At 38.0% G+C, this 22,511-nt stretch overlaps 1 protein-coding gene across 2 annotated transcripts in view; it reads right to left on the minus strand.

Annotated features, from left to right (window-relative positions):
* Nucleotides 1-22,511, minus strand: part of LRRC69 (leucine rich repeat containing 69) — a 77,568-nt gene that overhangs the window by 12,083 nt on the left and 42,974 nt on the right. The window contains exons 5-7 of one of the 2 annotated variants that reach the window (XM_043483261.1): nt 20,890-20,961; nt 6,169-6,270; nt 1,119-1,298 (exon numbers count right to left, since the gene is read on the minus strand). In XM_043483261.1, the coding sequence (XP_043339196.1) occupies nt 1,119-1,298; nt 6,169-6,270; nt 20,890-20,961 (354 nt within the window). Of the gene's footprint in view, nt 1-1,118; nt 1,299-5,957; nt 6,271-15,872; nt 16,033-20,889; nt 20,962-22,511 lie in introns of those variants that run through there. The other variant, XR_006272269.1, reaches the window with a different exon arrangement.

Here is a 22,511-nt window from a genome sequence, read left to right on the forward strand (position 1 = left end):
GTGGATATGAGTTTGTGTGAACTCTGGGAGTTGGTGATGGACAGGGAGGCCTGGCGTCCTGCAGTCCATGGGGTTGCAAAGGGTCGGACACGACTGAGTGACTGAACCGAACTGAATGCACTGTTGGTGGAAATGCAAATTTGTACAGCTACTATGGAAAAGAGTATGTAGGTCACTCAAAAAATTAAAAACATAACGACCATAAGATCCAGCAATCCCACTTTATCACACACCCAGAGAAACTGAATCGGGGTCTCGTGGAGGTGCCTGCACTCTCATGCTTACTGCAGCGTTACTCACGGGAGCCGGGATGTAGGAACAAGCTATGCCTGTCTGTTAGCAGATGAGTGGGTAAAGCAGATGTAGTGTATATCTATACACCACTGAATGCTATTCCGCCAAGGGAAATAAGGAAATCCTGCCGTTCATGACAACTTAGATGGACACTGAGGGAATTACACTAAGTGAAATAAATCAGACAGAGAAAAAGATAAATACTGCACAATAACTTATATGTGGAATATAAAAAATACAAACTTAGAGAAACAGTAAAGTGATAGTTACCTGAGGTGATGGGTTGGGAGAAATGGGGAGATAGTGGTCAAAGTGTACAAATTTTCAGTTATAAGATTAAGTTAGAGGGTCTAATGTACAGCATGGTGATTATAGCTAATACAATATACATGTATCATGCTTATTATATATGTATACATATGCATTATACATATATATGATATATATTAGTCAAATACACATATATTATATTAGAATACATATTTCATATGTATCATATATTTGAATGTTGCTAAGAAAGTAGATCTTAAGTGTTCTCACCACAAAAATAAAAAATGATGACATGTGACAGGATGGAGATGTAGGTGATCACTGTGGTGGTAGTCATTCTGCATTTATAAATGTATCAAATTAACATGTTGTACACCTTAAATTTATACTATGTTATCTATCAATGATAAATCAATAAAGCTGGTGAAAAACCCATTATATCATCATAGATGTCAATTCTTAGATACAAATGTAGCTTATATTGGTCAACTTAGACAAGGACAAAGAATAAGAGGCAGTCTTATGTGAATATTCATACAAAAAACACCATTTACCTTTGATGGAGGAAAAAACTCAACACATTTCAGCCATGTGGTTAAAAAGAACTTCCCACATATTGCACACTTTCTTCCCTGAGAGATTATGCTCCTGACCTGTGGGTACCATTTTATGGCTTTCATTAGGAAAGGATTCTTTTCTGCTAGCTGATTCATTATAAATCTTGATGTTATTTCCTAGATTAAAAAAGAATATGGTTCCTCAGATTATTCTCAAAATAACTGCTTTATATTACATTGATTCCCATTTCACTAATTTATATTTTCGGCTTATTCCTCACAGTTTCTGTTAAATTAGTTTTCCATGGTATACATAATGAATTATATTGTCAATAACTGGCATTGTAAATTTAGTTTTCAGCATATACAAAAAGCAAGTTACTTCCATTGTAATATTCTGTCTCTGACATATAGTAATGCAAATTATAATAAATTTACATTATTAAAGTGTTGCTTCAAATTTTGTACCTCTCATCACAATAGGCAAGGACTGTACAAATATTCAGACTAGACTCAAAAATTGAGTCTGTCATATTTACTAAGGTCTAAATCCTTACTACTTAAGCTGCAGATAATCAGTAGAATCTGTATCACCTAGAAGCTTACTGGAAATTCAGACTTAGTCGCACTTCAGATCTATTGAGCCAGAATTCGCAATTTAACAAGGTTCCCCAGGTATTCTGTACGTATGTTAAAGTTTGAGAGGTACTAGACTAAGTTATCTACTAAACTGAGTACCTGAACTGAGCCAAATTAGTAAAAAGTATTGATTTCTATTAATCACATCTTTGAATTCAGTATGTATTAAACCTATCCACATAAATACATACAGAAACTACACTTTAGATAATAACATTATTAAACAATAAAATAGGTGGTGAGTATGGTCACTATGACAATATCACCATCTTAAAATAAAAAATTATAAAATACATAATTATCTCTTCACTGACCAAGCAAACAAAATAAACATTTGATTCACTCCACTAAATGCTCCTCTTGTGCCAAGAGCATGAAGTTCTACGTAAATTTTACAAAAACACTGTATGAATTTTTAATAGTGTATAAGACACTTTTTTGGCCAAAGTAAAAGATTTCTCAGTGATATGAAGAGAGTTTGTGTGAAAATACAAACATACATACATAAATACACACATACAAGCATAACCTTTCACTCATCTATCCCAATTAAAATATTTAAAAATAATAACAAATCCTATAAATCTCTGTCTCCCTGTTCCTTATTACTCTATCCCTTCCACTCAGCAAACTTCTGGGAAAGCTGCCTCTGTACAGAAACAGCCCTGAGCATGGGTTCCTTAACTGCCTGATCCTTCAGCAGCATAACCTCCTATATACTTCAGCTTACTCTCTGGGATGGTTACATGATGAAGTCATCCTTTCTGAAAGAACTGCCCTTTCACACTAACATTACAGGACTCCTAAATTCAATGTCTATTATCACTTCCCTCTAATTAATTACACAGAACATAGCTTGTGATTCTGAATGAAATGGTGATTTTAGAGGTAAGTTTTAGCTACCAGATTTAAATGGCTAGTTTCACTATGAAGCCACAGAAAATAGAGAAGAATTCAGACCCAAAATAGCAGACAGTAGAGGAATTTGCTGAAATACATGGGACCAATGGATAGGTCCCCAAAAAAAGACACTGATAATGGGGAGAGGTTGACGGCAAAAGGAGAAGGGGGCAGCCAAGGATGAGATGATCAGATACCATCACCAACTCAACGGACATGAGTTTGAGCAAACTCTGGGAGATTGCAGAGGACAGAGAAGCCTGACATGTTCATGGGGTCACAAAAAGTCAGACATGACTTAGCAACTGAACAACAATTCACACAGCTGACATTTTCCATTTATGATTTCTGGAACCAATCATGTTTGTTGCACTTGGAATTGTTGCCCAACTCTTCTATTATCCATTATTTATATCTTTCTCCTACTTGCTGCCAATGTGTTGCTTTGGAAGACTAACATCTATCACTGAAATATAAAGTTATTACTTAAAGAAACACACACACACATATATATAAAATAAGATACTTTTGGCATGACCAAACCTTAGGAAATCTTACCAAATCTTAGTAAATCTTAGGAAATTTGTACCATGAAGACACACGCAATGCAGTTTTTGAGAATATACTACTTAATGATGGCTTAATCTCAGTGTTATTTAAAAGTCAAGAAATCATTTATGGAAAAATAAATTACTCTTTTTGAACAGCTTATATGCTATTCTGTTAGAATATTTGTTAGCTAACTATATGTAGGTCAGAGATTATTTATATGTTTAAACAATCATAGATTAAAATTAGTTTAAGGTGTTTCTTTTAGTTTTCTTTATACATGTTGATTTGATTTGAATCATAAAGTTATCCTTACATATATTTATATATAAATATTAAAAATTATAAAACATAAAAACAAATGTGAATCAGAAGGAATGATGAGCTTTGGAACTGTTGTATGATCAATTGTTACTGTATGGTAGACAGTAAAACACAGCATCAAGAGCAAAGATACTGAGTCAGAGTCAGATACATAAATAAGTGCAAATCATGTGGCTCTATGACTTACTAGTGTGACCCTATTTGACAAGTCCTTAAATTCTCTGATCTGGGATACCTCACCTATAAAATAGGAATTTTGTTTCCAACCCTACCACACAGAGTTCAGAGAATTAAATTATATAATACAGGTAAAACTCTGTCTAGCATCTACTGACAGAATAAACTCTGGTTAATATTTTATAATAATACAGTTATCAATATGAAATTTTAGCTCACAAATCTCTGAGGTAAGGAAGAGTCTTTAAAAATCTTAACCAAGGAATATCCTGAAACAAGTCCTTATAGTTTTTGAAAGTCCAAGTGATTTAATCAGTAATGTTAAAATGGTAACCAAATATCCAGTAGAAATGACTTTTACTTTAAGTATAAATACAAAATTATAGTAAATTTGTCACCTTTCTAAGAAAAATTCTTAGAGATACTTTCAAAAACACCCAAGTCATTTATATAAGTAAAAATCATTGCTTCTACTAAATAAACAAAACAAAACCCCCAAATTGTGCTCCTAGGTCCTTAAAGTTTTGAAAATGAGAGGGAAGAACTGTTCTCTCACCCTGTACCTGTGTCCCAGACTCAAGGTAACATTCTTGCTTTCATGGGCTCACTGTAAGACCCCTCCTTGGGTTAACTGCTTATCCAGTCCCCTCCACAAACCAGAATTTCTTCCAACAAGAGGCTACCCTTGTTTCCCTTTTTCCTCACTTCTGGTAGCCCCTTTCTGAGGCAATATTTCAGTATGGAGTCTGGAGGCCAACTGCTCAGAATGGCATCAGCATTTTAAAACTTACTAGACCTGTGAACCTGGACAAGTTATTTAACTTCTCCCAGGCTCAATTTATCCATAAAAGAGGAATAATAATGGTGTCTTCTTTTTGAGGGTTAATGGAGGACTAAATTAGTTCATTTCCATTAAGTGCTTAGAACAATGCTTTGCCCATGGTAAGCATAATAAGGATTAGTTGTTTATTAATATTTTTATTATTACTATCAATATTATTTTATTACCATTGTTCTGAAATATTTGATTCAAGGAGAACAATTAGGTTATGAGGAATTAAACAAATTTAATACTCCAATTTTAAAATCATTTATAATTAAACTTCAAATAAGTTTTTATTCACATAAGAGAGGGAAATAATACTGTTAATGGAAATACAGATCGAGTCTCTGGAAGAGAATTGGAAAAGAGTTAATCAGCCTTGAAAAGATGAAAGTTCTTTGGCTCAGTGATTTCATTCACAGGGATAATATGGACATGAGAAGAAGACAGCCTTGTTTATAAAGGCCAAAAAGTTATAAGATTATTAATATCTAAACAGCCAACAGTAGGAAAGTAATTTAAAATATTCTGGTATAATCATATACCAGTATATTATTATGTAATCATCAAAAAAGATGTCATGGACTTATTTTTTACTGACTGGAAAAATATTCACAGTATTCTGAGTGAAAAATGAAGGATCTAAATAGTACACAGCTTGAACAAAGCCTTGATATCAAAAACTTCTGGAGAAGGAAATGTCCATACCTCCAGTACTCTTGCCTAGAGAATCTCACGGACAGAGCAGCTTGGCAGACTGTATTCCACAGTGTCGCAAAGAGGTGGACACAGCTGAGTGACTAACACACATGGCATTATAACTAATATTTTCTTCCCTGCTCATCTGTATTTTCTAGTTTTCTGTACTGAACATATATTACTTGTTCAATAAGGGGGAAATGTTATTTTTCTTTTAAAACCAAACCATTAAACAATGTTGGTTGTTTCCTGTAGTCAGGAAACTTGAACCCTTCCCAGTACTTGAAAGTTTTAAGACAATTCTGCATGTTCAGCTAAAAGGACCTGAGAAATCCATATTCACAATAGAGACTCATACTCAAATGTGGTAAAATCTGCAATCTTTATCTGCAGGACAATACTGCAAATGTGGTAAAATCTGCAATCTTTATCTGCAGGACAATACTGCAAATGTGGTAAAATCTGCAATGTCTATCACCAAAAGACATACACAGCCAGTCCTCTAATATACTTCTCTATTCCTTCTTTTAATATCATCAACTTATTTGACTAACGGGAACACAATTTCTGGATCATATTCTTTCAGGAATGGGGATAAATGATAAGGGGATGGAAGAGGCAAAAGACCCCAGTAAGAACAAATCGAATATATCTTTAAATAATACTTGAAAAATACTTGAACACTAAAGTGAACACAAATTCCTCTCTTTTGATCCAATAAAATGTTCAAAATGTTCAAAATATCTGGAAATCAGATAGGATTACATTGGATTCTGCAAGCAAGTCAAAAAGATTATGACTAGGGTCCACAATGCCAATGGATTATGGTTATATTAATCATTTGCTGGCTTGGTAAGAATGCTGTAGAAGAAAACTCTTTAAAATTTAAATCATGGCTTTAGCTCAAAGACCTGTGTGAAGGACATAAAGTTTCACCTGTAAACTCCAGACGCTCTCCTGTTTTATAGCACTAGCTGGCTGCTTCAGGAACAATGGGTTTCCCTCACAGTAGAACTCCCTCAGCTTCAAATCTTGAAACTTTCAAAAACAAAATAAAACTTCATTACACACAAAATAAACTTCACTTCAGAGCCTTCATCATCAATAAAACTAGACTTTTTAAAAAGTCTACTTTAAAATTTAAAATAATTAAATATTTATCAATATTTTTTAAAAATATTACTTTATTTAAGATCTATATTCCACATTAGTATTTTACCAGCAAGGTATACTCAAGTTATTATAAGCATAAGAATCTTCATGTGACCAAGGACGGCAATGACTTTAGAGGTCATTGGTGGCAACCCCCAAACTAGACAGCCTAGAAAACTTGCTCAGGACCATAGAGCTGGTTACTAATAGAATAAGCGTTAATTAATCAAATGCTGGGTACAGTTTGCAACTAATACGTTTGTTAGGGACCAAGTATGATGAAAAATCCCCGGAGGTGGGCATAGCAGCCCAGTCCAGTAATCTAGCCTGGAGAATCCTCACGGACAGGGGAGCCTGGAGGGCGACAGCCCATAGGATTGCACAGAGTCGGACACGACAGAAGCGACTGAGCACGCACTCATGCATGATGAAAATTAACACTCTAATACACACCAACATCTAGGTATCACATACTGTCATATGATTCATTCATTTATGATCAGGGAGGAAGGTAAGGGAAATAGAGAAATATCAAAAAATTCTCATTTAATTGAAGTACAGTTGATTTACCTGTTGTGCACAATGAAAATTAAAAAAAGAAAAGAAAATATACAATTCACAAGGGTACTAAATCTTCTCTGAAGAAAACCTAAATTCAGCTGGATTCTACCCTTTCCATAGAAAAATAGGGAATTCTCTTATATTAATATTATGCTTTGACTCCCAAGAACTCATGAGGTTTTCAAAGTTAAACTAATTTAGGGATTTACTTTTCTGAGCCTTAGATTCGACTGTGAAACAGGGAAAATAAGACCTGTCTTCAGCTGTGTGCAGATAAAATGGTTCTCTGGAAAGGAAAAAAAAGCCCTCATTTGTGGCATGTTTTGATTCAAAGGTGTCAATACTCCTACAGTGGCTGATTCCGTCACTGAACAGAGCTGGGAAGAGATATGGAAAACTGACTCTTGTGAGCCAGGATGGGCAGTGCCATTACACCAGTGCACTTCACACTTAGGAAAGAATTAGAGATATTTCCTTGATATCAGCCCAGGGTTTAAGAAAATAATTGATTTTAATATCTCTCCAGGGCAGCATGTCATCAGGTCTCAAAAGTCTCATGAAATTTCTACAACATAGACAAGATTTTAAAATAAAATACAAGGTTCAAGACCTCATTGGAATCACCTTTAGACATTCTGTCTTTCTTAATTCAGTTTCCTCTGGTATCCATCAACAAGGAGCAACCCAGAGAGCTGAATCCAATGGTAGCCCCAAGTAAGCGCTGGATGTGCTAAAATGAAAAGAGCACTTCTTGTGCCTAATGGAATCACCCTTTCTTCCTTTTGGTCCTGGAGAATAACATTCTAAGACTTCCCTGGTGGCTTAGATGGTAAAGAGTCTGCCTACAATGCAAGAGACCTGGGTTCAATCCCTGGGTTGGGAAGATCTCCTGGAGAAGGAAATGGCAACCAACTCCAGAATTCTTGCCTGGAAAATCCCATGAAAGGAGGAACCTGGTAGGCTACAGTCCATGGGGTCACAAAGAGTTGGACACGACTGAGAGACTTCACACCTCATTTATACTTAAAAACTCAGTCTTTTTCTAAAAAATTGATACAAACTTGAGTATCTTGGTATATGCAAAAGCATTAACAGATGTGAACCTCATTTCAAAGTTGACCATGGTCCAAAGAGCATACATTTTTCTTTAGGGGTCATTTTTTTCTTCCTTCAAATCCTGTCATTATTCTTCCATTAAACATGGTAATGAGTTATCCAGCTTGCTCACTTACTACACATAATATATCAGAAAGAAATTAATGAAAGGAAATTAATTAATAATGAACATCATTAGCATGTGTTTTGCAGCAGGTAAATTTCAGCAACCTGAAGTCACACGATGTCTGAATCTTCCCCAGAGCAGCATGTTTAACACCCTGTTTCTACATGCACTACTGGGCTTCCTGTCCGTGCCTGCGTGCTAAGTCACTTCTGTAGTGGCTGACGCTGTTAGACCCTATGGACTGCAGTCTGCCAGCTCCTCTATCCATGGGATTCTCCAGGCAGGAATAAATTGCCTTGCCCTCCTCCAGGGTATCTTCCTGACTCAGGGATCAAACCTGTGTCTCTTACGTCCACCTGCACTGGAAGGCGGGTTTTTTACCTCCAGCACCAGCTGAGAAGCCCTTCCTGTCAGACTAACTTTTTAACACAACGATATTCTTTGCTGGTATCATCACTCCAATAGCATAATCTCACCTGCGAATAAAATATTGTCATAGCTGTTCAGAGGCTCTTTGCATGGGCCTGCTTGAATAAACACTGTCACGACTTTGATCTCAACGGGAACAATGTTGTCCCTCCCCTGCCCCTCAGGGGTCTACAGATATTTTCATTGTTGCTAGCGGGGGAGGGGCAGTATTACTGGCATCTATTTAGTAAATATTAGGGATGCTGGGAAACATCCTATAATACACAGGGCAGCCCCCGCAACAAAGAATTATCAGGTCCAAAGTGGTATTGAAGTTGAGAAAACCCTGGTTTAGAGGTACAAGGTCATAAACATTCACTGACCCTCTTATCTGGAAAGGGGATTTGCAGCTGGAGGAAAATGAAGGTTCAAATGAGGGGTTTTATTTTTTTAATATAAAGAAGACTTGATCAAGTAGAAGTACCAACATAGAGAGATTAATTTAGAGAAGAAAGAATAATTGAAAGAGTAATGATCAGGTGAAAGACACAGAAAGACCTTTGAATATTAACATCTTTAAATTATCCTGTCCTCTATGGCTAGAAGAAAAGATGCAGGCATGAATACATTTGAAGGCGTGGAATTGGATGTGAAGGAATCAGATGTGATCCCTTCAATTTTGCCTTAGAAATAGAGAATAAGACCATCTGCTAACTGAGTTATGAAGTTATTAGCAAGTTGCTAATGTGGGAGAAGCCATGAAGAAGGTGGTAAAAGTATGGAAAAGTATGGGATCTGCTATAGGTTTTAGAAAAGGAACCTGGCATAGTACAAGCAAAAACATTATACAGGGGTGTTGAGGGACCCACTGGAATCCACACACATTTGGAGCAGTCCCTGTCCGTAGACCGTGTGCTCCTTCGGCACCCAGCAATCCAGATGTATTAAGAGTCAGATAGCAAGGGAATGAGCTCATATGTACTAAAACATAAGTGAACTGGACTGGGTTCTTTGGCATTTGGACCAGATAGAAAAAGAAATAACAGTACAAAGTTTTGAGGGACTGAAAGTAAACGGCGGTGTGGAGGGACATGAAGTCTCAGTGATCTCAAAGGAGAGATACTGCTATAAACAGGAGAACTAGGCCATGGGAGAAAACAGAGGTCAAACTGCCAAATTGGACTTTAACTGTTCATACTGAGAGCAGCTGAACAGACATGACTGTGATGGTAAAGTGAAGACCTGAAAAGATCATCAGAGTCAAGGAATCAAGGGACTTTGAGCCTGAGTTGACTATATTGACCACATTTATAAAACAACTTGAGTAATATTTATTCTCAAATATTTGGCTGTCTCCTGGACATCTCCAGCTGGGAGTCCCACAGTCACCATAAAGTCTAACATTCAGGAATCAAATCATTTCTCCTAGATTTTCTTCATTCCTTTTCCTTATTACCCACATCAAATCTTCTGTCATCAATCTCCTGTTTTATCAATCCTACCTTCTTAAAACTTCTGGAATTTATCCTTTCTTTCCATCCCCCCATCCCACCTACCCACCTCCTCAGCACCTCTGCACCATCTTTTCTCCTGCTCCCTGCCCCAGCCACTAATCCCTCTGGTTTGACTGAGGCCTCATCTTATATGAACTACTCTAATAGTTTGTATAATTACAAACTTTTGCTCCCAAAGTAGTCTTTTAAATGAAAACTTATTCATAATACATCCTTGCTTAAGATTATCAAGGTTCCCTAATGTCTATAGGATAAACTCAAAAGTCCTAGTATATCATATTTGGTTCTCCTTAGCCAGTTTTAACAACCATATATCCTGGTAGGCTCTACTGTTTTATAAATTACCCTTATAAAACAGCCATCCTGTAGAACTTAGGGGTCTCATAAGAGGCCAGTGTCTTGTAATTATTACTCATGCTGTGCCCCCTTCTCAACCCACTCCCAGATCATCACTTCATGACTAAAATATCACCCCTGTAAACTTTTTGAATTTCCTTGTGACTCAGATGGTAAAGAATCTGCCTGCAAGGTGGGAGACCTGGGCGTGATCCCTGGGTCAGAAAGATCCCCTGGAGAAGGGAATGGCTACCCACTCCACTCTTCTTGCCAAGAAAGTCCCATGGACAGAGAAGCCTGATGGGCTACAGTCCATGGGGTCACAAAGAGTCAAGACACGACTGAGCTACTAACATTTTCACTTTCAAGTTTTTGCAACTCCTACCAAATATTCCCATATCTCCTTAGGCCTTATATGTAAATTAATCATATAAGTCATATATGAATCATGCAAAGCCACTTTTGTCATGTCTGACTCTTTGTGACCTCATCGACTGTAGCCCACCAGGCTCCTCTATCCATCAGATTCTCCAGACAAGAATATTGGAGTGGGTTGCCATACCCTTCTCCAGGCGATCTTCCCAACCCAGGGATCAAACCCAGGTCTCTTATATCTGCTGCATTGGCAAGTGGGTTCTTTACAACTAGCACCACCTGGGAACTCCCAAATTAATCATACCACCTGTAAATACTATGAGGCAATCACTGTTGAAAAGTCTGTCTTCATTTATCAGGTTTTGGTCTTTTTAAGAGCTGCATCTTAAGTGACTATTTAATGTAAGCTCTAAATAGTACCGAGTACACAATTGAGGCCCAATAAATAATCAGTCACATACAGCTCTCCCTGCATACTAAAAATTTGCAAAGGCCTTCTTCTCTAGACTTGTTCAATTGTTGCAAGCATTTCTGAAAAGTCCCAGGCCTACGGACAATGTCTAAGTTCAGCAAGCCCTTCTTTTGCTTCAGACCAGTCTTAAGTAATGGGTGAGATCAGAAGGGGGTTAATTTAGGAAGAAATTCGTTAGTGTAAATGAGGAGAGAATGGAGGCTGAAATTTCAAATGAACTAAAAAACAGAACTGATAAGTAAGTGATGGCAAATAACCACGTACCCTTTAGACCATCTCAAAGCTCACAGCGTAACCCTTTAGCAAGAATTGGAAATGATAAATATGCTAACAGTAACTTGCGAGAAGAATAAGATTTTAAGTATTGGGACTACGTCATCCAAAAATATTTGAAATGGGAGCAAATATGTATATACAATTTTCTCAGAATTATTTAGGATTTTAAAATGCCTTCCTATATTAAACAATGTACGACAAGTTACATTATACATGTGATACTCAGGTACTCTGCCTTATCCCTGTCTGTGTATAGAGATCACCCCTACCATCAGCTTTCCCTGTCTCTGCGCCAAAGCAAATATTTGCAGTTACGCCTCAGGGCATGCAAGAACCACAATAAACTCATCTTCACCAACTTCCGACATGCCCTCAGTGGTCGCCGGAAATTCTCCTCTAGTCAACATACTAGTCAACACAACTCCATGTTTTCTTTGCTGGCTCATCTTTTTTGCTCAACCATGAAATAGTTCTCCCCTAAGCCTGGCACATTCTCTTTGCACTTTATATTTTCCCTAGGCAATCTGAACCACATCCATGACTTCAGTGAAACCTCAATGCAGATGACTCAGGTTCCACACCTTATAGCCAACTGCCTACTCAAAATCTTCACTTGGATATCATAAATACATGTTAAACTCACTGTACCCAAGACTGAACTCAGGATCTGCCCTCCTGAAGTTGGTATTTTTTCAGTGTCTTCTATCTTACTCTATAGAAAGCTCACTAGCTCATCACCATTTCTAAATTTACCTCTTAAATGACTCTTGAATTTGTTCAGATATTTCTATCCCAATTGTCACCACCTTAAACCAACTTACTATCATTTACTTCACTTCAGCAAAAGTCTACCAGAAGTCCACCCAGTTCCCTTCGTCAACCCTTCTGTTGTGTACTCCACAGTTCATAAATATGATCTTTTCAAAATATAGATCTGATTATATCAACCCCTTCCTAAAACCCTTTAGACTTGCATTGCTCTTCAAATAAAGATCAAAATCCTCAGCATACTCTACATTCCTTGGTCATGGCCCCCTTCTATTCCTTCCAGTTCCCTGAATATACAAGGTCCCTTCCACACCAGGGCCTTTCCACATGCTGTTCACTCTGTCTGGAAAGCATCTTTCCCCTTCATTGAACCCCTTCATCTTTCCCCTAATTGATTCCTACCATTCTTCAGACAACTTTTGTCACTTCTTCTAAGAAGCCTTCCCCTACCTACCTGTTTAATCAAGTTCTTTTTCTCCTTCTCAGGCCAATCGTCCTTTCTCTTAGTGTACTGATATCAGCTTTCAATTGTACATTTATAATGATAATTATAGATTAATATGTTCTCCTCCCTACAGTACAGCTCTGGAAAGAGCAGAGACCCTGTCTTGTTTCCTCATTGTTACATGCCCAGTTCTTAGTACAGGGCTCAGTATGTAATATAAAATGTTACAGAAAGAGAAGATAGAATCAGAAATCAAATTGCCTTGTTTTCATTTGAGGTCCTTTAAGCATACTAGCAAACACCCTCTTCCAACAACACAAGAGGCGACTCTACACATGGACATCACCAGATGGTCAGATTGATTATATTCTTTGAAGCTGACAATGGAGAAGCTCTATATAGTCAGTAAAAACAAGACCAGGAACTGTTACATCATTTACATTAAACCGTAGATCCCACAGTGGTTTTCATTAGGTAAGTGTTGGCTTGTGTCCCATTTTTTAAAGGCCATTGAGTCTTGTTTTAAATGTATATCTCCTAACAAATATTGGAGAAGGAAATGGCAACCCACTCCAGTATTCTTGCCCGGAAAATCACATGGACAGAGGAGCCTGGTGAGCTACACAGCCCATGAGGTTGCAAAGAGTCAGACACGACTGAGCAACTAACACACGCACACACACACACACTCCTGATAAACTGAACACTGACAACCAAAGAAAAATACACTATTTTCAAATTAAGGTCAAATTTTAGTGAGGCTCTAATAAGCTGTAAGAATAGGGCACAGTGTTTCCTAATATTCAGCCTAGACAGAAGATAAACTATAGATACTGCACAGGTAAAAAGTGGATCTCTAATGCTGCCATTCAATAGAGGCAGAAAAGCAAGATGGAGGTAGACAGCTGGAATATCTCATGGCTATTTGAGCAAAGTGGAATACTCAAAATACTTCAAAACAAATCATTAGAATGTGGAGATAGTTGGAGATGTCCTTGTCTACAGCTTTATGAACATTTCCCTGAGTATTATTCTTCACTTTTAGGTTATTTTTAATCATCTTGCAAAAGAGTTTCAAAAGTTTTGATAGAATTTTTGGTACTAGTCTGACATCATAATTTCATTTTCCCAAGTTCCTTTCACAAAACTGTACAAAAGTTACCACTCAAGGACAATGTTGGTCATGGACATGTTGAAACTATATAGAATCATTTTCTAGGTGTACAATCAATTTCACAAAAATACTTGTCTTAATCCAAAGCTGAATGACCTCCATGTGTATATGTGAACATATCTGTGAATAACTGCTCATACATGGGAATAATTTTACTGAAGGCAAGTGAGTTCATTTGGAAATTATAAGAATCATTCAAATATGAAATGGCTATCATCACTTGACTTTGGACGAAGCACAAAAAAAGTAAAACAACAAAAGGCAGTGGGAACGTTTGTGAAATATCTGGGCTTTAAAATTCGACAAATAAGAAGCCAAGAGTGACACTAAGCCAGGATCTATCTGCTAGATATCAGGCAAGGGTCGGGAATCAAGGGAATATAAGATATGCTTTCACTGGAATAGATTAAAATCAATCAACATTGCATTTTTAGAGCAATGCAAAACAAAACTACAATAATGTACCACTTCACACTGGTCAGAATGGTCAGCATTAGAATGTCTACAAAGAACAAATACTGGAAAGGGTGTGGAGAAAAGGGAATCCTCCTATACTATTGGTGGGAATGTCAACGGGTGCAACAGTGTGGAAGTTCCTCAGAAAACTAAAAATAGAATTACCATATGATCCAGCAATCCCATTTTTCACATATACCCAGACAAAACTGTAATTTAAAAAAAAAAAATACATGCACCCCTCTGTTCACAGCGGCACTACTCACAATAGCCAAACCATGGGAACAACCTAAACGTCCACTGGCAGATGAATGCATAAAGATGTGGTACATATACAAAATGGAATACTATTCAGTCATTAGAAAGAATGAAATACTGCCATTCACAGCAACATGGATGCCAGAGATTATCATAATGAGTAAAGTAAGTCAGAAAGGGAAAAAAAAAATATCATGTGACATCACTTATATGTGGAATCTAAAATATGGCACAAATGAACCTATCTACAAAACAGACACAGACTCACAGACACAGAGAACATACCTGTGGTTGCAAGGGGGAAAAGGGCTGGGCAAGAGGAGGACTAGGAATCTGGAATTAGCAGCTATAAATGATCATTATATTACTATTATTATATATTACTATATTTTTATTATTATATATAGGATGGACAAACAACAAGGTCCTACTGAATAACACAAGGAACTATATTTGACACCCTGTGATAAACCACAATGGAAAAGAATATAAAAGAAGAATGTCTATCTGTCTATAACTGAGTCACTCTGCCATACAGCAGAGATTGTCACGACACTGTAAACCAACTAGACTTCAGTAAAAAAAAAAATCAATCAGCATCAGCTATAAACAGAGAAATAATTTTAAATTAAAAGTATTCAAGGAAATAAAGGATATCAAGATAAGTAGTAGGTGACCAGTTGTGTAAAGCATCTAAGAAAAGGGGAATTCAGTTAACAATGGGTCCTATATTCAGAGGGATCTCACATGACAATCAGAAACCAAGTGAGTCAGGAGGAAGGCAGGAAAGGATGAGACAGAATTAAGCAGAGAATGAAAGGTGAAGATCCAGGGAAAGAAGGAACTCTTTCGGGGAGACAGCTGATTAGTACTATTTTGTTGATTAACCAAGGTAGGCCAGAGAATGTCAATGGATCTGTAGAGGAAAATAACCCAAAACATTGTGCTGCTAACACAGTATTTACCCTTGCACACAGAACAGTGGTTCCCCTACAAATTGCACATTAGAATCATTCAGGTGTTCTCATAGCTTTGAAAGACCTCCCTACATTTGGTATAGTTTCAGCAGCAGGTAGCTCAGACCAAACTTTAAAATGAAAAGAAAATAACATTTAATATTTACCATGTGCCAAGCATTAGTAAAGAACTTATATACATTATCTAATTTAATTATTCATTCATTTTATATGTGCTACGCACCAGCTCTTGTGTCAAATACTTACCCAACAATGTTATGATACAAGCATTTACTAACATCCTTGTCTAAAATCACATGCTAAAAACCTCTCCATTGCTTAGGTCGGCTGATGAATACATGTTTAAGAGATTACATCACTTCTGGTTGAAGATGGGCAGAGTAGAAGGACAGGCACTCATCTCCTCCTGAAAGAGCACGAAAATCGCAACTAGCTATTGAACAACCATCAACAGGAGGATGCTGGAACCCACCAAAAAAAGGTACCCCACATCCAAAGACAAAGAAGAGGCAGCAATGAGATGGTAAGAGGGGTGCAAACACGATAAAATCAAATCCCATACCTGCTGGGTAGGCAACCCACTATCTGGAGAACAATAAATACCAAAGAAGTTCTGCCACTGCTGTGAATGTTCTGAACCTCATGTCAGACTTCCCAGCCTGGGGATCCAGCCAAGAGACTGGGAATCCCCAGGGAATCTGACCTTCAAGGCCCATGGAATTTGATTACAGGACTTCCACAGGGAAACAGACTCCACTCTTGGCGGGGGCAAACGAAATCTTGCGTGCATGGAGACCCAGGGGAAAGGAGCAGTGGCCCCACAGGAGACTGAACCAGACCCACCTGCTAGAGTTGGAGGATCTCCTGTGGAGGCGTGGGTCGGCAGGGGCTCGCCGCGGGGACGAGGGCTCTGGCAGCAGCAGTCCTAGAAGGGGCCCCTTGGCATGAGTCCTCTTGGAGGTCACCATTAACCCTACCAGAGAGCCAGCAGACCCCAGGGCTGGGTTGCCTCTAACAGAGGCAAACAACTAACAGAGTGAGTGCAACCACACCCATCAGTGGAGAATTGGATTAAAGTTTTACTCAGCAGGCTCTACCCACCAGAGCAAGTCTCAGTTTTTCCCACCACCAGTCCCTTCCATCAGGAAGCTTATACAAACCTCTTAGCCTCATCCACCAGAGGGCAGACAAAAGAAGCAAGAACCACAATCCCTCAGTGGCGAGAACCAAAAACACACCACAGAGAGTTAACCAGGATGAAGAAGTAGAGGGTTTTGTCCCAGATCAAAGGACAAGATAAAACCCCAGAAAACAACTGAACAAAATGGAGATAGGCAACCTATCAGAAAAATGACAGCGAAGATGATCCAGAATCTCAGAAAAAGAATGGAGGCAAAGATTGAGAAGATATAAGAAATGTTCACCAAAGATCTAGAACTAAAGAACAAACAAACACAGATGAACAATACATGAGAAAGAATCAGTAGCAGAATAACTGAGGCAGAAGAACAGATACGTACCTGGAGGACAGAATGGTGGAAATCACTGCCACAGAACAGAACACAGAAAGAAGAATGAAGAACATGAAGACTGCCTCAGAGAACTCTGGGACAACATTGTAAGTACCAACATTCACATTATAGGGGTCCCAAAAGAGAGAGAGAAAGGACTTCAGAAAATATTTGAAGAAATAATAGCTGAAAACTTTCCTAACATGGGAAAATAGTCAACCAAGTCCAGGAAGCACAGAAAGTCCCAGGCAGGATAAACCCAAGGAGGAATGCACCAAGACACATAGTAATCAAAATGATGACTATTAAAGACAAAGACAAAATATAAAACACAACAAGGACAAAGGACAAATAACATACAAAGGAACTCCCATAAGATTATCAGTTGATTTTTCAACAGAAACTCTAGAAGCCAAAAGGGAAGAGCATGATATATTTAAAGTGATGAAAAGGAAGAACTTACTACCAAGCATACTCTACCCAGCAAGACTCTCATTCAGATTTGATGGAGAAATCAAAAGCTTTCCAGACAAGCAAAAGTTAAGAGAATTCAGCACCACCAAAAATAGCTTTGCAACAATACTAAAGGATGTTCTCAAGGCACAAAACAAGAGAAGGAAAAGACCTACACAAAATAAATCCCAAACAATTAAGAAAACAGTAATAACATGCTGCTGTTCAGTAGCTAAGTCCCGTCTGACTCTTTGTGACCCCACAGACTGCAGGACGCCAAGCTTCCCTATCCTTCCCCATCTCCCAGAGTTTGTTCAAACTCATGTTCATTGAGTCAGTGATACCATCCTACTATCTTATCCTCTGCCACCCTCTTCTCCTCAGTCTCTCCCAGCATCAGAGTCATTTCCAGTATGTCGGCTCTTCACATCAGGTGACCAAAGTATTGCAGCTTCAGCTTCAGCATCAGTCCTTCCAATGAACACCCAGGACTGATCTCCTTTAGGATGGACTGGTTGGATCTCCTTGCAGTCCAAGGGACTCTCAAGAGTCTTCTCCAACACCACAGTTCAAAAGCATCAATTCTTCGGAACTCAGCCTTCTTTATGATCCAACTCTCAAATCCATACATGACCACTGGAAAAACCATAGCTTTGACTATCCAGACCTTTGTTGGCAAAGTGATATCTCTGCTTTTTAATATGCTATCTAGGTTTATCGTAGTTTTTCTTCCAAGGAACAAGTGTCTTTTAATTACATGGCTGCAGTCACCATCCACAGTGATTTTAGAGCCCAAGAAAATAAAGTCTGCCACTGTTTCTATTTTTCCCCATCTATTTGCCATGAAGTGATGGGAATGGATACCATGATCTTCATTTTCTGAATATTGAGCTTTAAGCCAGCTTTTTCACTCTCCTCTTTCACCCTCATCAAAAGGCTCTTTAGTTCCTCGTCACTTTCTGCCATAAGGGTCGTGTCATCTGCATATCTGAGGTTAGTGATATTTCTCCTGGCAATCTTGATTCCAGCCTGAGCTTCATCCAGATCAGAATTTTGCATGATGTACTCTGCATATAGTTAAAATAAACAGGGTGACAATACACAGCCTGGACATACTCCTTTCTCAGTTTTGAACCACTCCATTGTTCCATGTCCTGTTCTAACTGTTGCTTCTTGACCTGCACACAGGTTTCACAGGAGGCCTGTAAAGTGGTCTGGTATTCCCATCTCTTTAAAAATTTTCCACTGTTCGTTGTGATCCACACAAAGGCTTTATTATAATCAATGAAGCAGAGGCAGCTGTTTTTCTGGAACTCTCATGCTTTTTCTACAGTCCACGGGGTCACAAAGAGTCAGACATGACAGAAGTGACTTAGCACACATGCATTCGATTGAAATTCAAAACTCTGCTGGTATAAAGGTAAAAAAGAGTACTCTTTTCCTTTGGAAGATTACAGTCTATTGACAAGACCAACTTGAAAAGTATTATTCTATTTTGTGGTACATACGAACCACAGAGGTGCCAGAGAAGACATAGGCGGCTTTGACAATCAAGGTAGGTATCATAGGGCAGAAGAGTCATATCGAGACATAAATAATATAGTGTAGAAGGGCGAATAAAATCCTGTAGGATTTGCAGCGTCAGTATTAACATCCAACGCTTATTAAACATTCAAAACTGCATGTTTTTGGAAAACAGTTTGGCAATTCCTTAAAAATAATTAAAATATGGACTATGACTCTGCAATTCCTCTGCGGGGTATATGCCCAGAAGAAGTGAAAACAGGGACATGAGCAGACATTTGTACGTCCATATTCACAGCAGCATTATTCTCAATAGTGAAAAAGAGCAAGCAATCCACTGCCCGTGGGCAGACGAATGAAAATACAAAATGTATATACATTTAATGCATATACATTACATATAATGGAGTATTATTCAGCCATAAAAAAGAAAATCTGACACTAGCTATAACGTAGATGGACTGTGGAGACATTATACTAAGTGAAATATGCCAGTCATAAAAGGACAAATATGGTATGATCCTCTTTATATGAGATTCCCAGAGTACTCAAATTCTTAGAGACAAGGAGTAGGATGCTGGTTGCCAGGAGCTCGAGGGAGCAAGGAATGGACAGAAAACTTCTGGAGATGGGCGGTGACAATGGTGCTGCAGCAACATGAATATATATATAGTGACTTAGAACTATCCACTTAAAAATGGTTAAAGTGATAAGCTTTATTAAATACCGCAGAGGGAAAAAAGGACTATAATCTCAATTTTTTATTGACTAATCAGAAAAGTAATTAATGAATCAACAACTATTTATTGAATACCTCTTGGATTGTTGGGCTTCTAATTACTATTGTGAAGTAGAAACACATTCACTCCAACATGAAAAACTGTAGCTTCTTTCTGAAAAGTTACAAGTTGCTAAGACCAGTTACTTGAAGCAAAGTCAGAATTCATCTCCAAGTGAAAAAAACTGCATTCCTCATTGTCCATGGCTTAAAAGCAACTAATAAATATCTTCCTTGGATGAACTCAGTTCAGTTACTCAGTCACATCTGATTCTTTGTGACCTCATGGACTGCAGCACACCAGGCTTCCCCATCACCAGCTCTCAACACCAGGGTCTTTTCTAATGAATCAGTTCTTTGCATCAAGTGGCCAAAGTATTGGAGCTTCAGCTTCAACCTCAGTCCTTCCAATGAATATTCAGACTGACTTCCATTAGGATGGACTGGTTTGATCTCCTTGCAGTCCAAGGGACTCTCAACTGCAAGGGATAAAAATCTATGCTCTGGAATGTAATACTTTGAAAAAGTCTGAAGTGACCAAAAACAGTATATGATTTTTTAAAAAACACTAAATCATAGATAATATATTAAAACATTTATGATAACAATCAGAGTTCACTCAGTTCAAACAAGTTCAGCAAGCACAGAACACAAAGGAAGGAATAACAGAGAACAAGTTCTGAAGTTCTAGAACAAAGCAAATCTTTCAGTCATTTGTATTAATTCAAGGTTCCAATTACCATAGGTTTTACTGCCTGCCTATTTTTTCACAGGGGATTCCCTCTGGCTCAGACGGTAAAGAATCTGCCCGCAATGTGGGAAGCCCAGGTTCAGTTCCTGGGTTGGGAAGATGCCCTGAAGAAGGGAGACAGAGGAGCCTGGCAGGCTATCCATAGGGTTGCAAAGGGTCGGACATGACTGAGTGACTGACGCTATCTTTTCTATTCCCAATAAACAAAATTATTTTTCAATTATAATATAACTTGACTCTACTTACTCCTGTTGGAAACATCTGAATAACATTTCCAGCTACGTCTAGAATTCTCAGGTTGAAAAGATCACAAAGTCCCTGTGTCAGGAAACAAAAGAGAGAAAGAGAGCTTTTACAAATCTAATATGTAGCATCATAAATATCTCTTGTAAGTTTCAACTTGATGAGGTTGATCACCTTTCCTAATTACCTGATCAGTACTCTCCCCAAGGAAATCACGATGAATGAAGCACCAGATTCTCTGAATTCTCCATCTCCTCTGACCACTCCAGGGCGACATAACATGGCGGCCAAGAGCTAGACTATTTGTAGTAAATATCTGTAGGTTCAAATTCACCTCGGACACTTACTATATATCTATGGGCAAATTTGTTAATCTTTGTACTTTAGCTTCTCCATTTGTAAAATGAAAATTTTAATGGAAACCCCTACCTTCAATATACCAGCAAGGAGATCCAACCAGTCAATCCTAAAGAAAATCAGTCCTGAGTGTTCATTGGAAGGACTGATGATGAAGCTGAAACTCCAATACTTTGCCCACCTGATGCGAAGAACTAACTCATTTGAAAAGTCCCTGATGCTGGGAAAGATTGAAGGCAGGAGGAGAAGGGGACAACAGAGGATGAGACGGTTGGATGGCATCACCGACTCAATGGACATGAGTTTGAGTAAGCTCCGAGAGTTGGTGATGGACAGGGAGGCCTGGCGCGCTGCAGTCCATGGGGTCACAAAGAGTCGGACACGGCTGAGCGACTGAACTGAACTGAACTGACCTTCAATATGGACACTGAATGCATTAAACAAATTACTAATCAGAAAGTGTTCACTAAAAGGTTTAACAGATACTGAGTATCTGTTAGTAGACATTTCTACCATTAAAATAGAAAGAATCTTTGGGAGACAGAAAACAGACATAATTCCATTGGCACTTGTTTCACAACTACCTCTTGTGCAGCACTGAGCTGACACAACCCTTTCCTCATAAAGGAAATCCGTTAGTCTAGCCACATGCCCAATGGGACTGGATGGGCATACACATTCAGACACACATGTGCAGACATACACATGATTTACAACAGGCCAGAAAATGATTCACAACATGTTCATTATCAAAACAAATGACTATTTTCTGCAATGCCTTATCATTTATAATGCAGACCAAAAAGAACAATGATAGACTAAATCATATTAAACATACAAGGATATAAATGATTACAGGCATTCTTTGCATGATAATTCAGGACAGGATTTACTAGCATTCAAGTTTTTTTAAAGTTTAAAAGCCTCAGGGTTTATAAATTTGTAGTAAGACTATTGATTTGAAATATGGACTTTTATGTTAGACAGGCATGGAGCTAAGATCCTTCCTTGACCGTTGCAAACTAGCTTGAGTCACATAACCACTCTGATCTTTATTCTAAAATGAGTATAATAAAAGATATATGATAAACTTGTTATAAACACAACATAATGCTTCATGATGATCCTGCTGCTGCTGCTGTTGCTTTCTTTCAAATAAGAGAGACATGCTTTTAACAGGTTTATTCTATAAATTCAAGATATTTTACTTGTTTATACTAAGTAGGATTTTAAGGAATATAAGAATAAAATTTTCAACATATACTTAT

Source organism: Cervus canadensis, chromosome 12 (assembly GCF_019320065.1).
Source record: "Cervus canadensis isolate Bull #8, Minnesota chromosome 12, ASM1932006v1, whole genome shotgun sequence".
Lineage (NCBI taxonomy): Eukaryota > Metazoa > Chordata > Mammalia > Artiodactyla > Cervidae > Cervus > Cervus canadensis.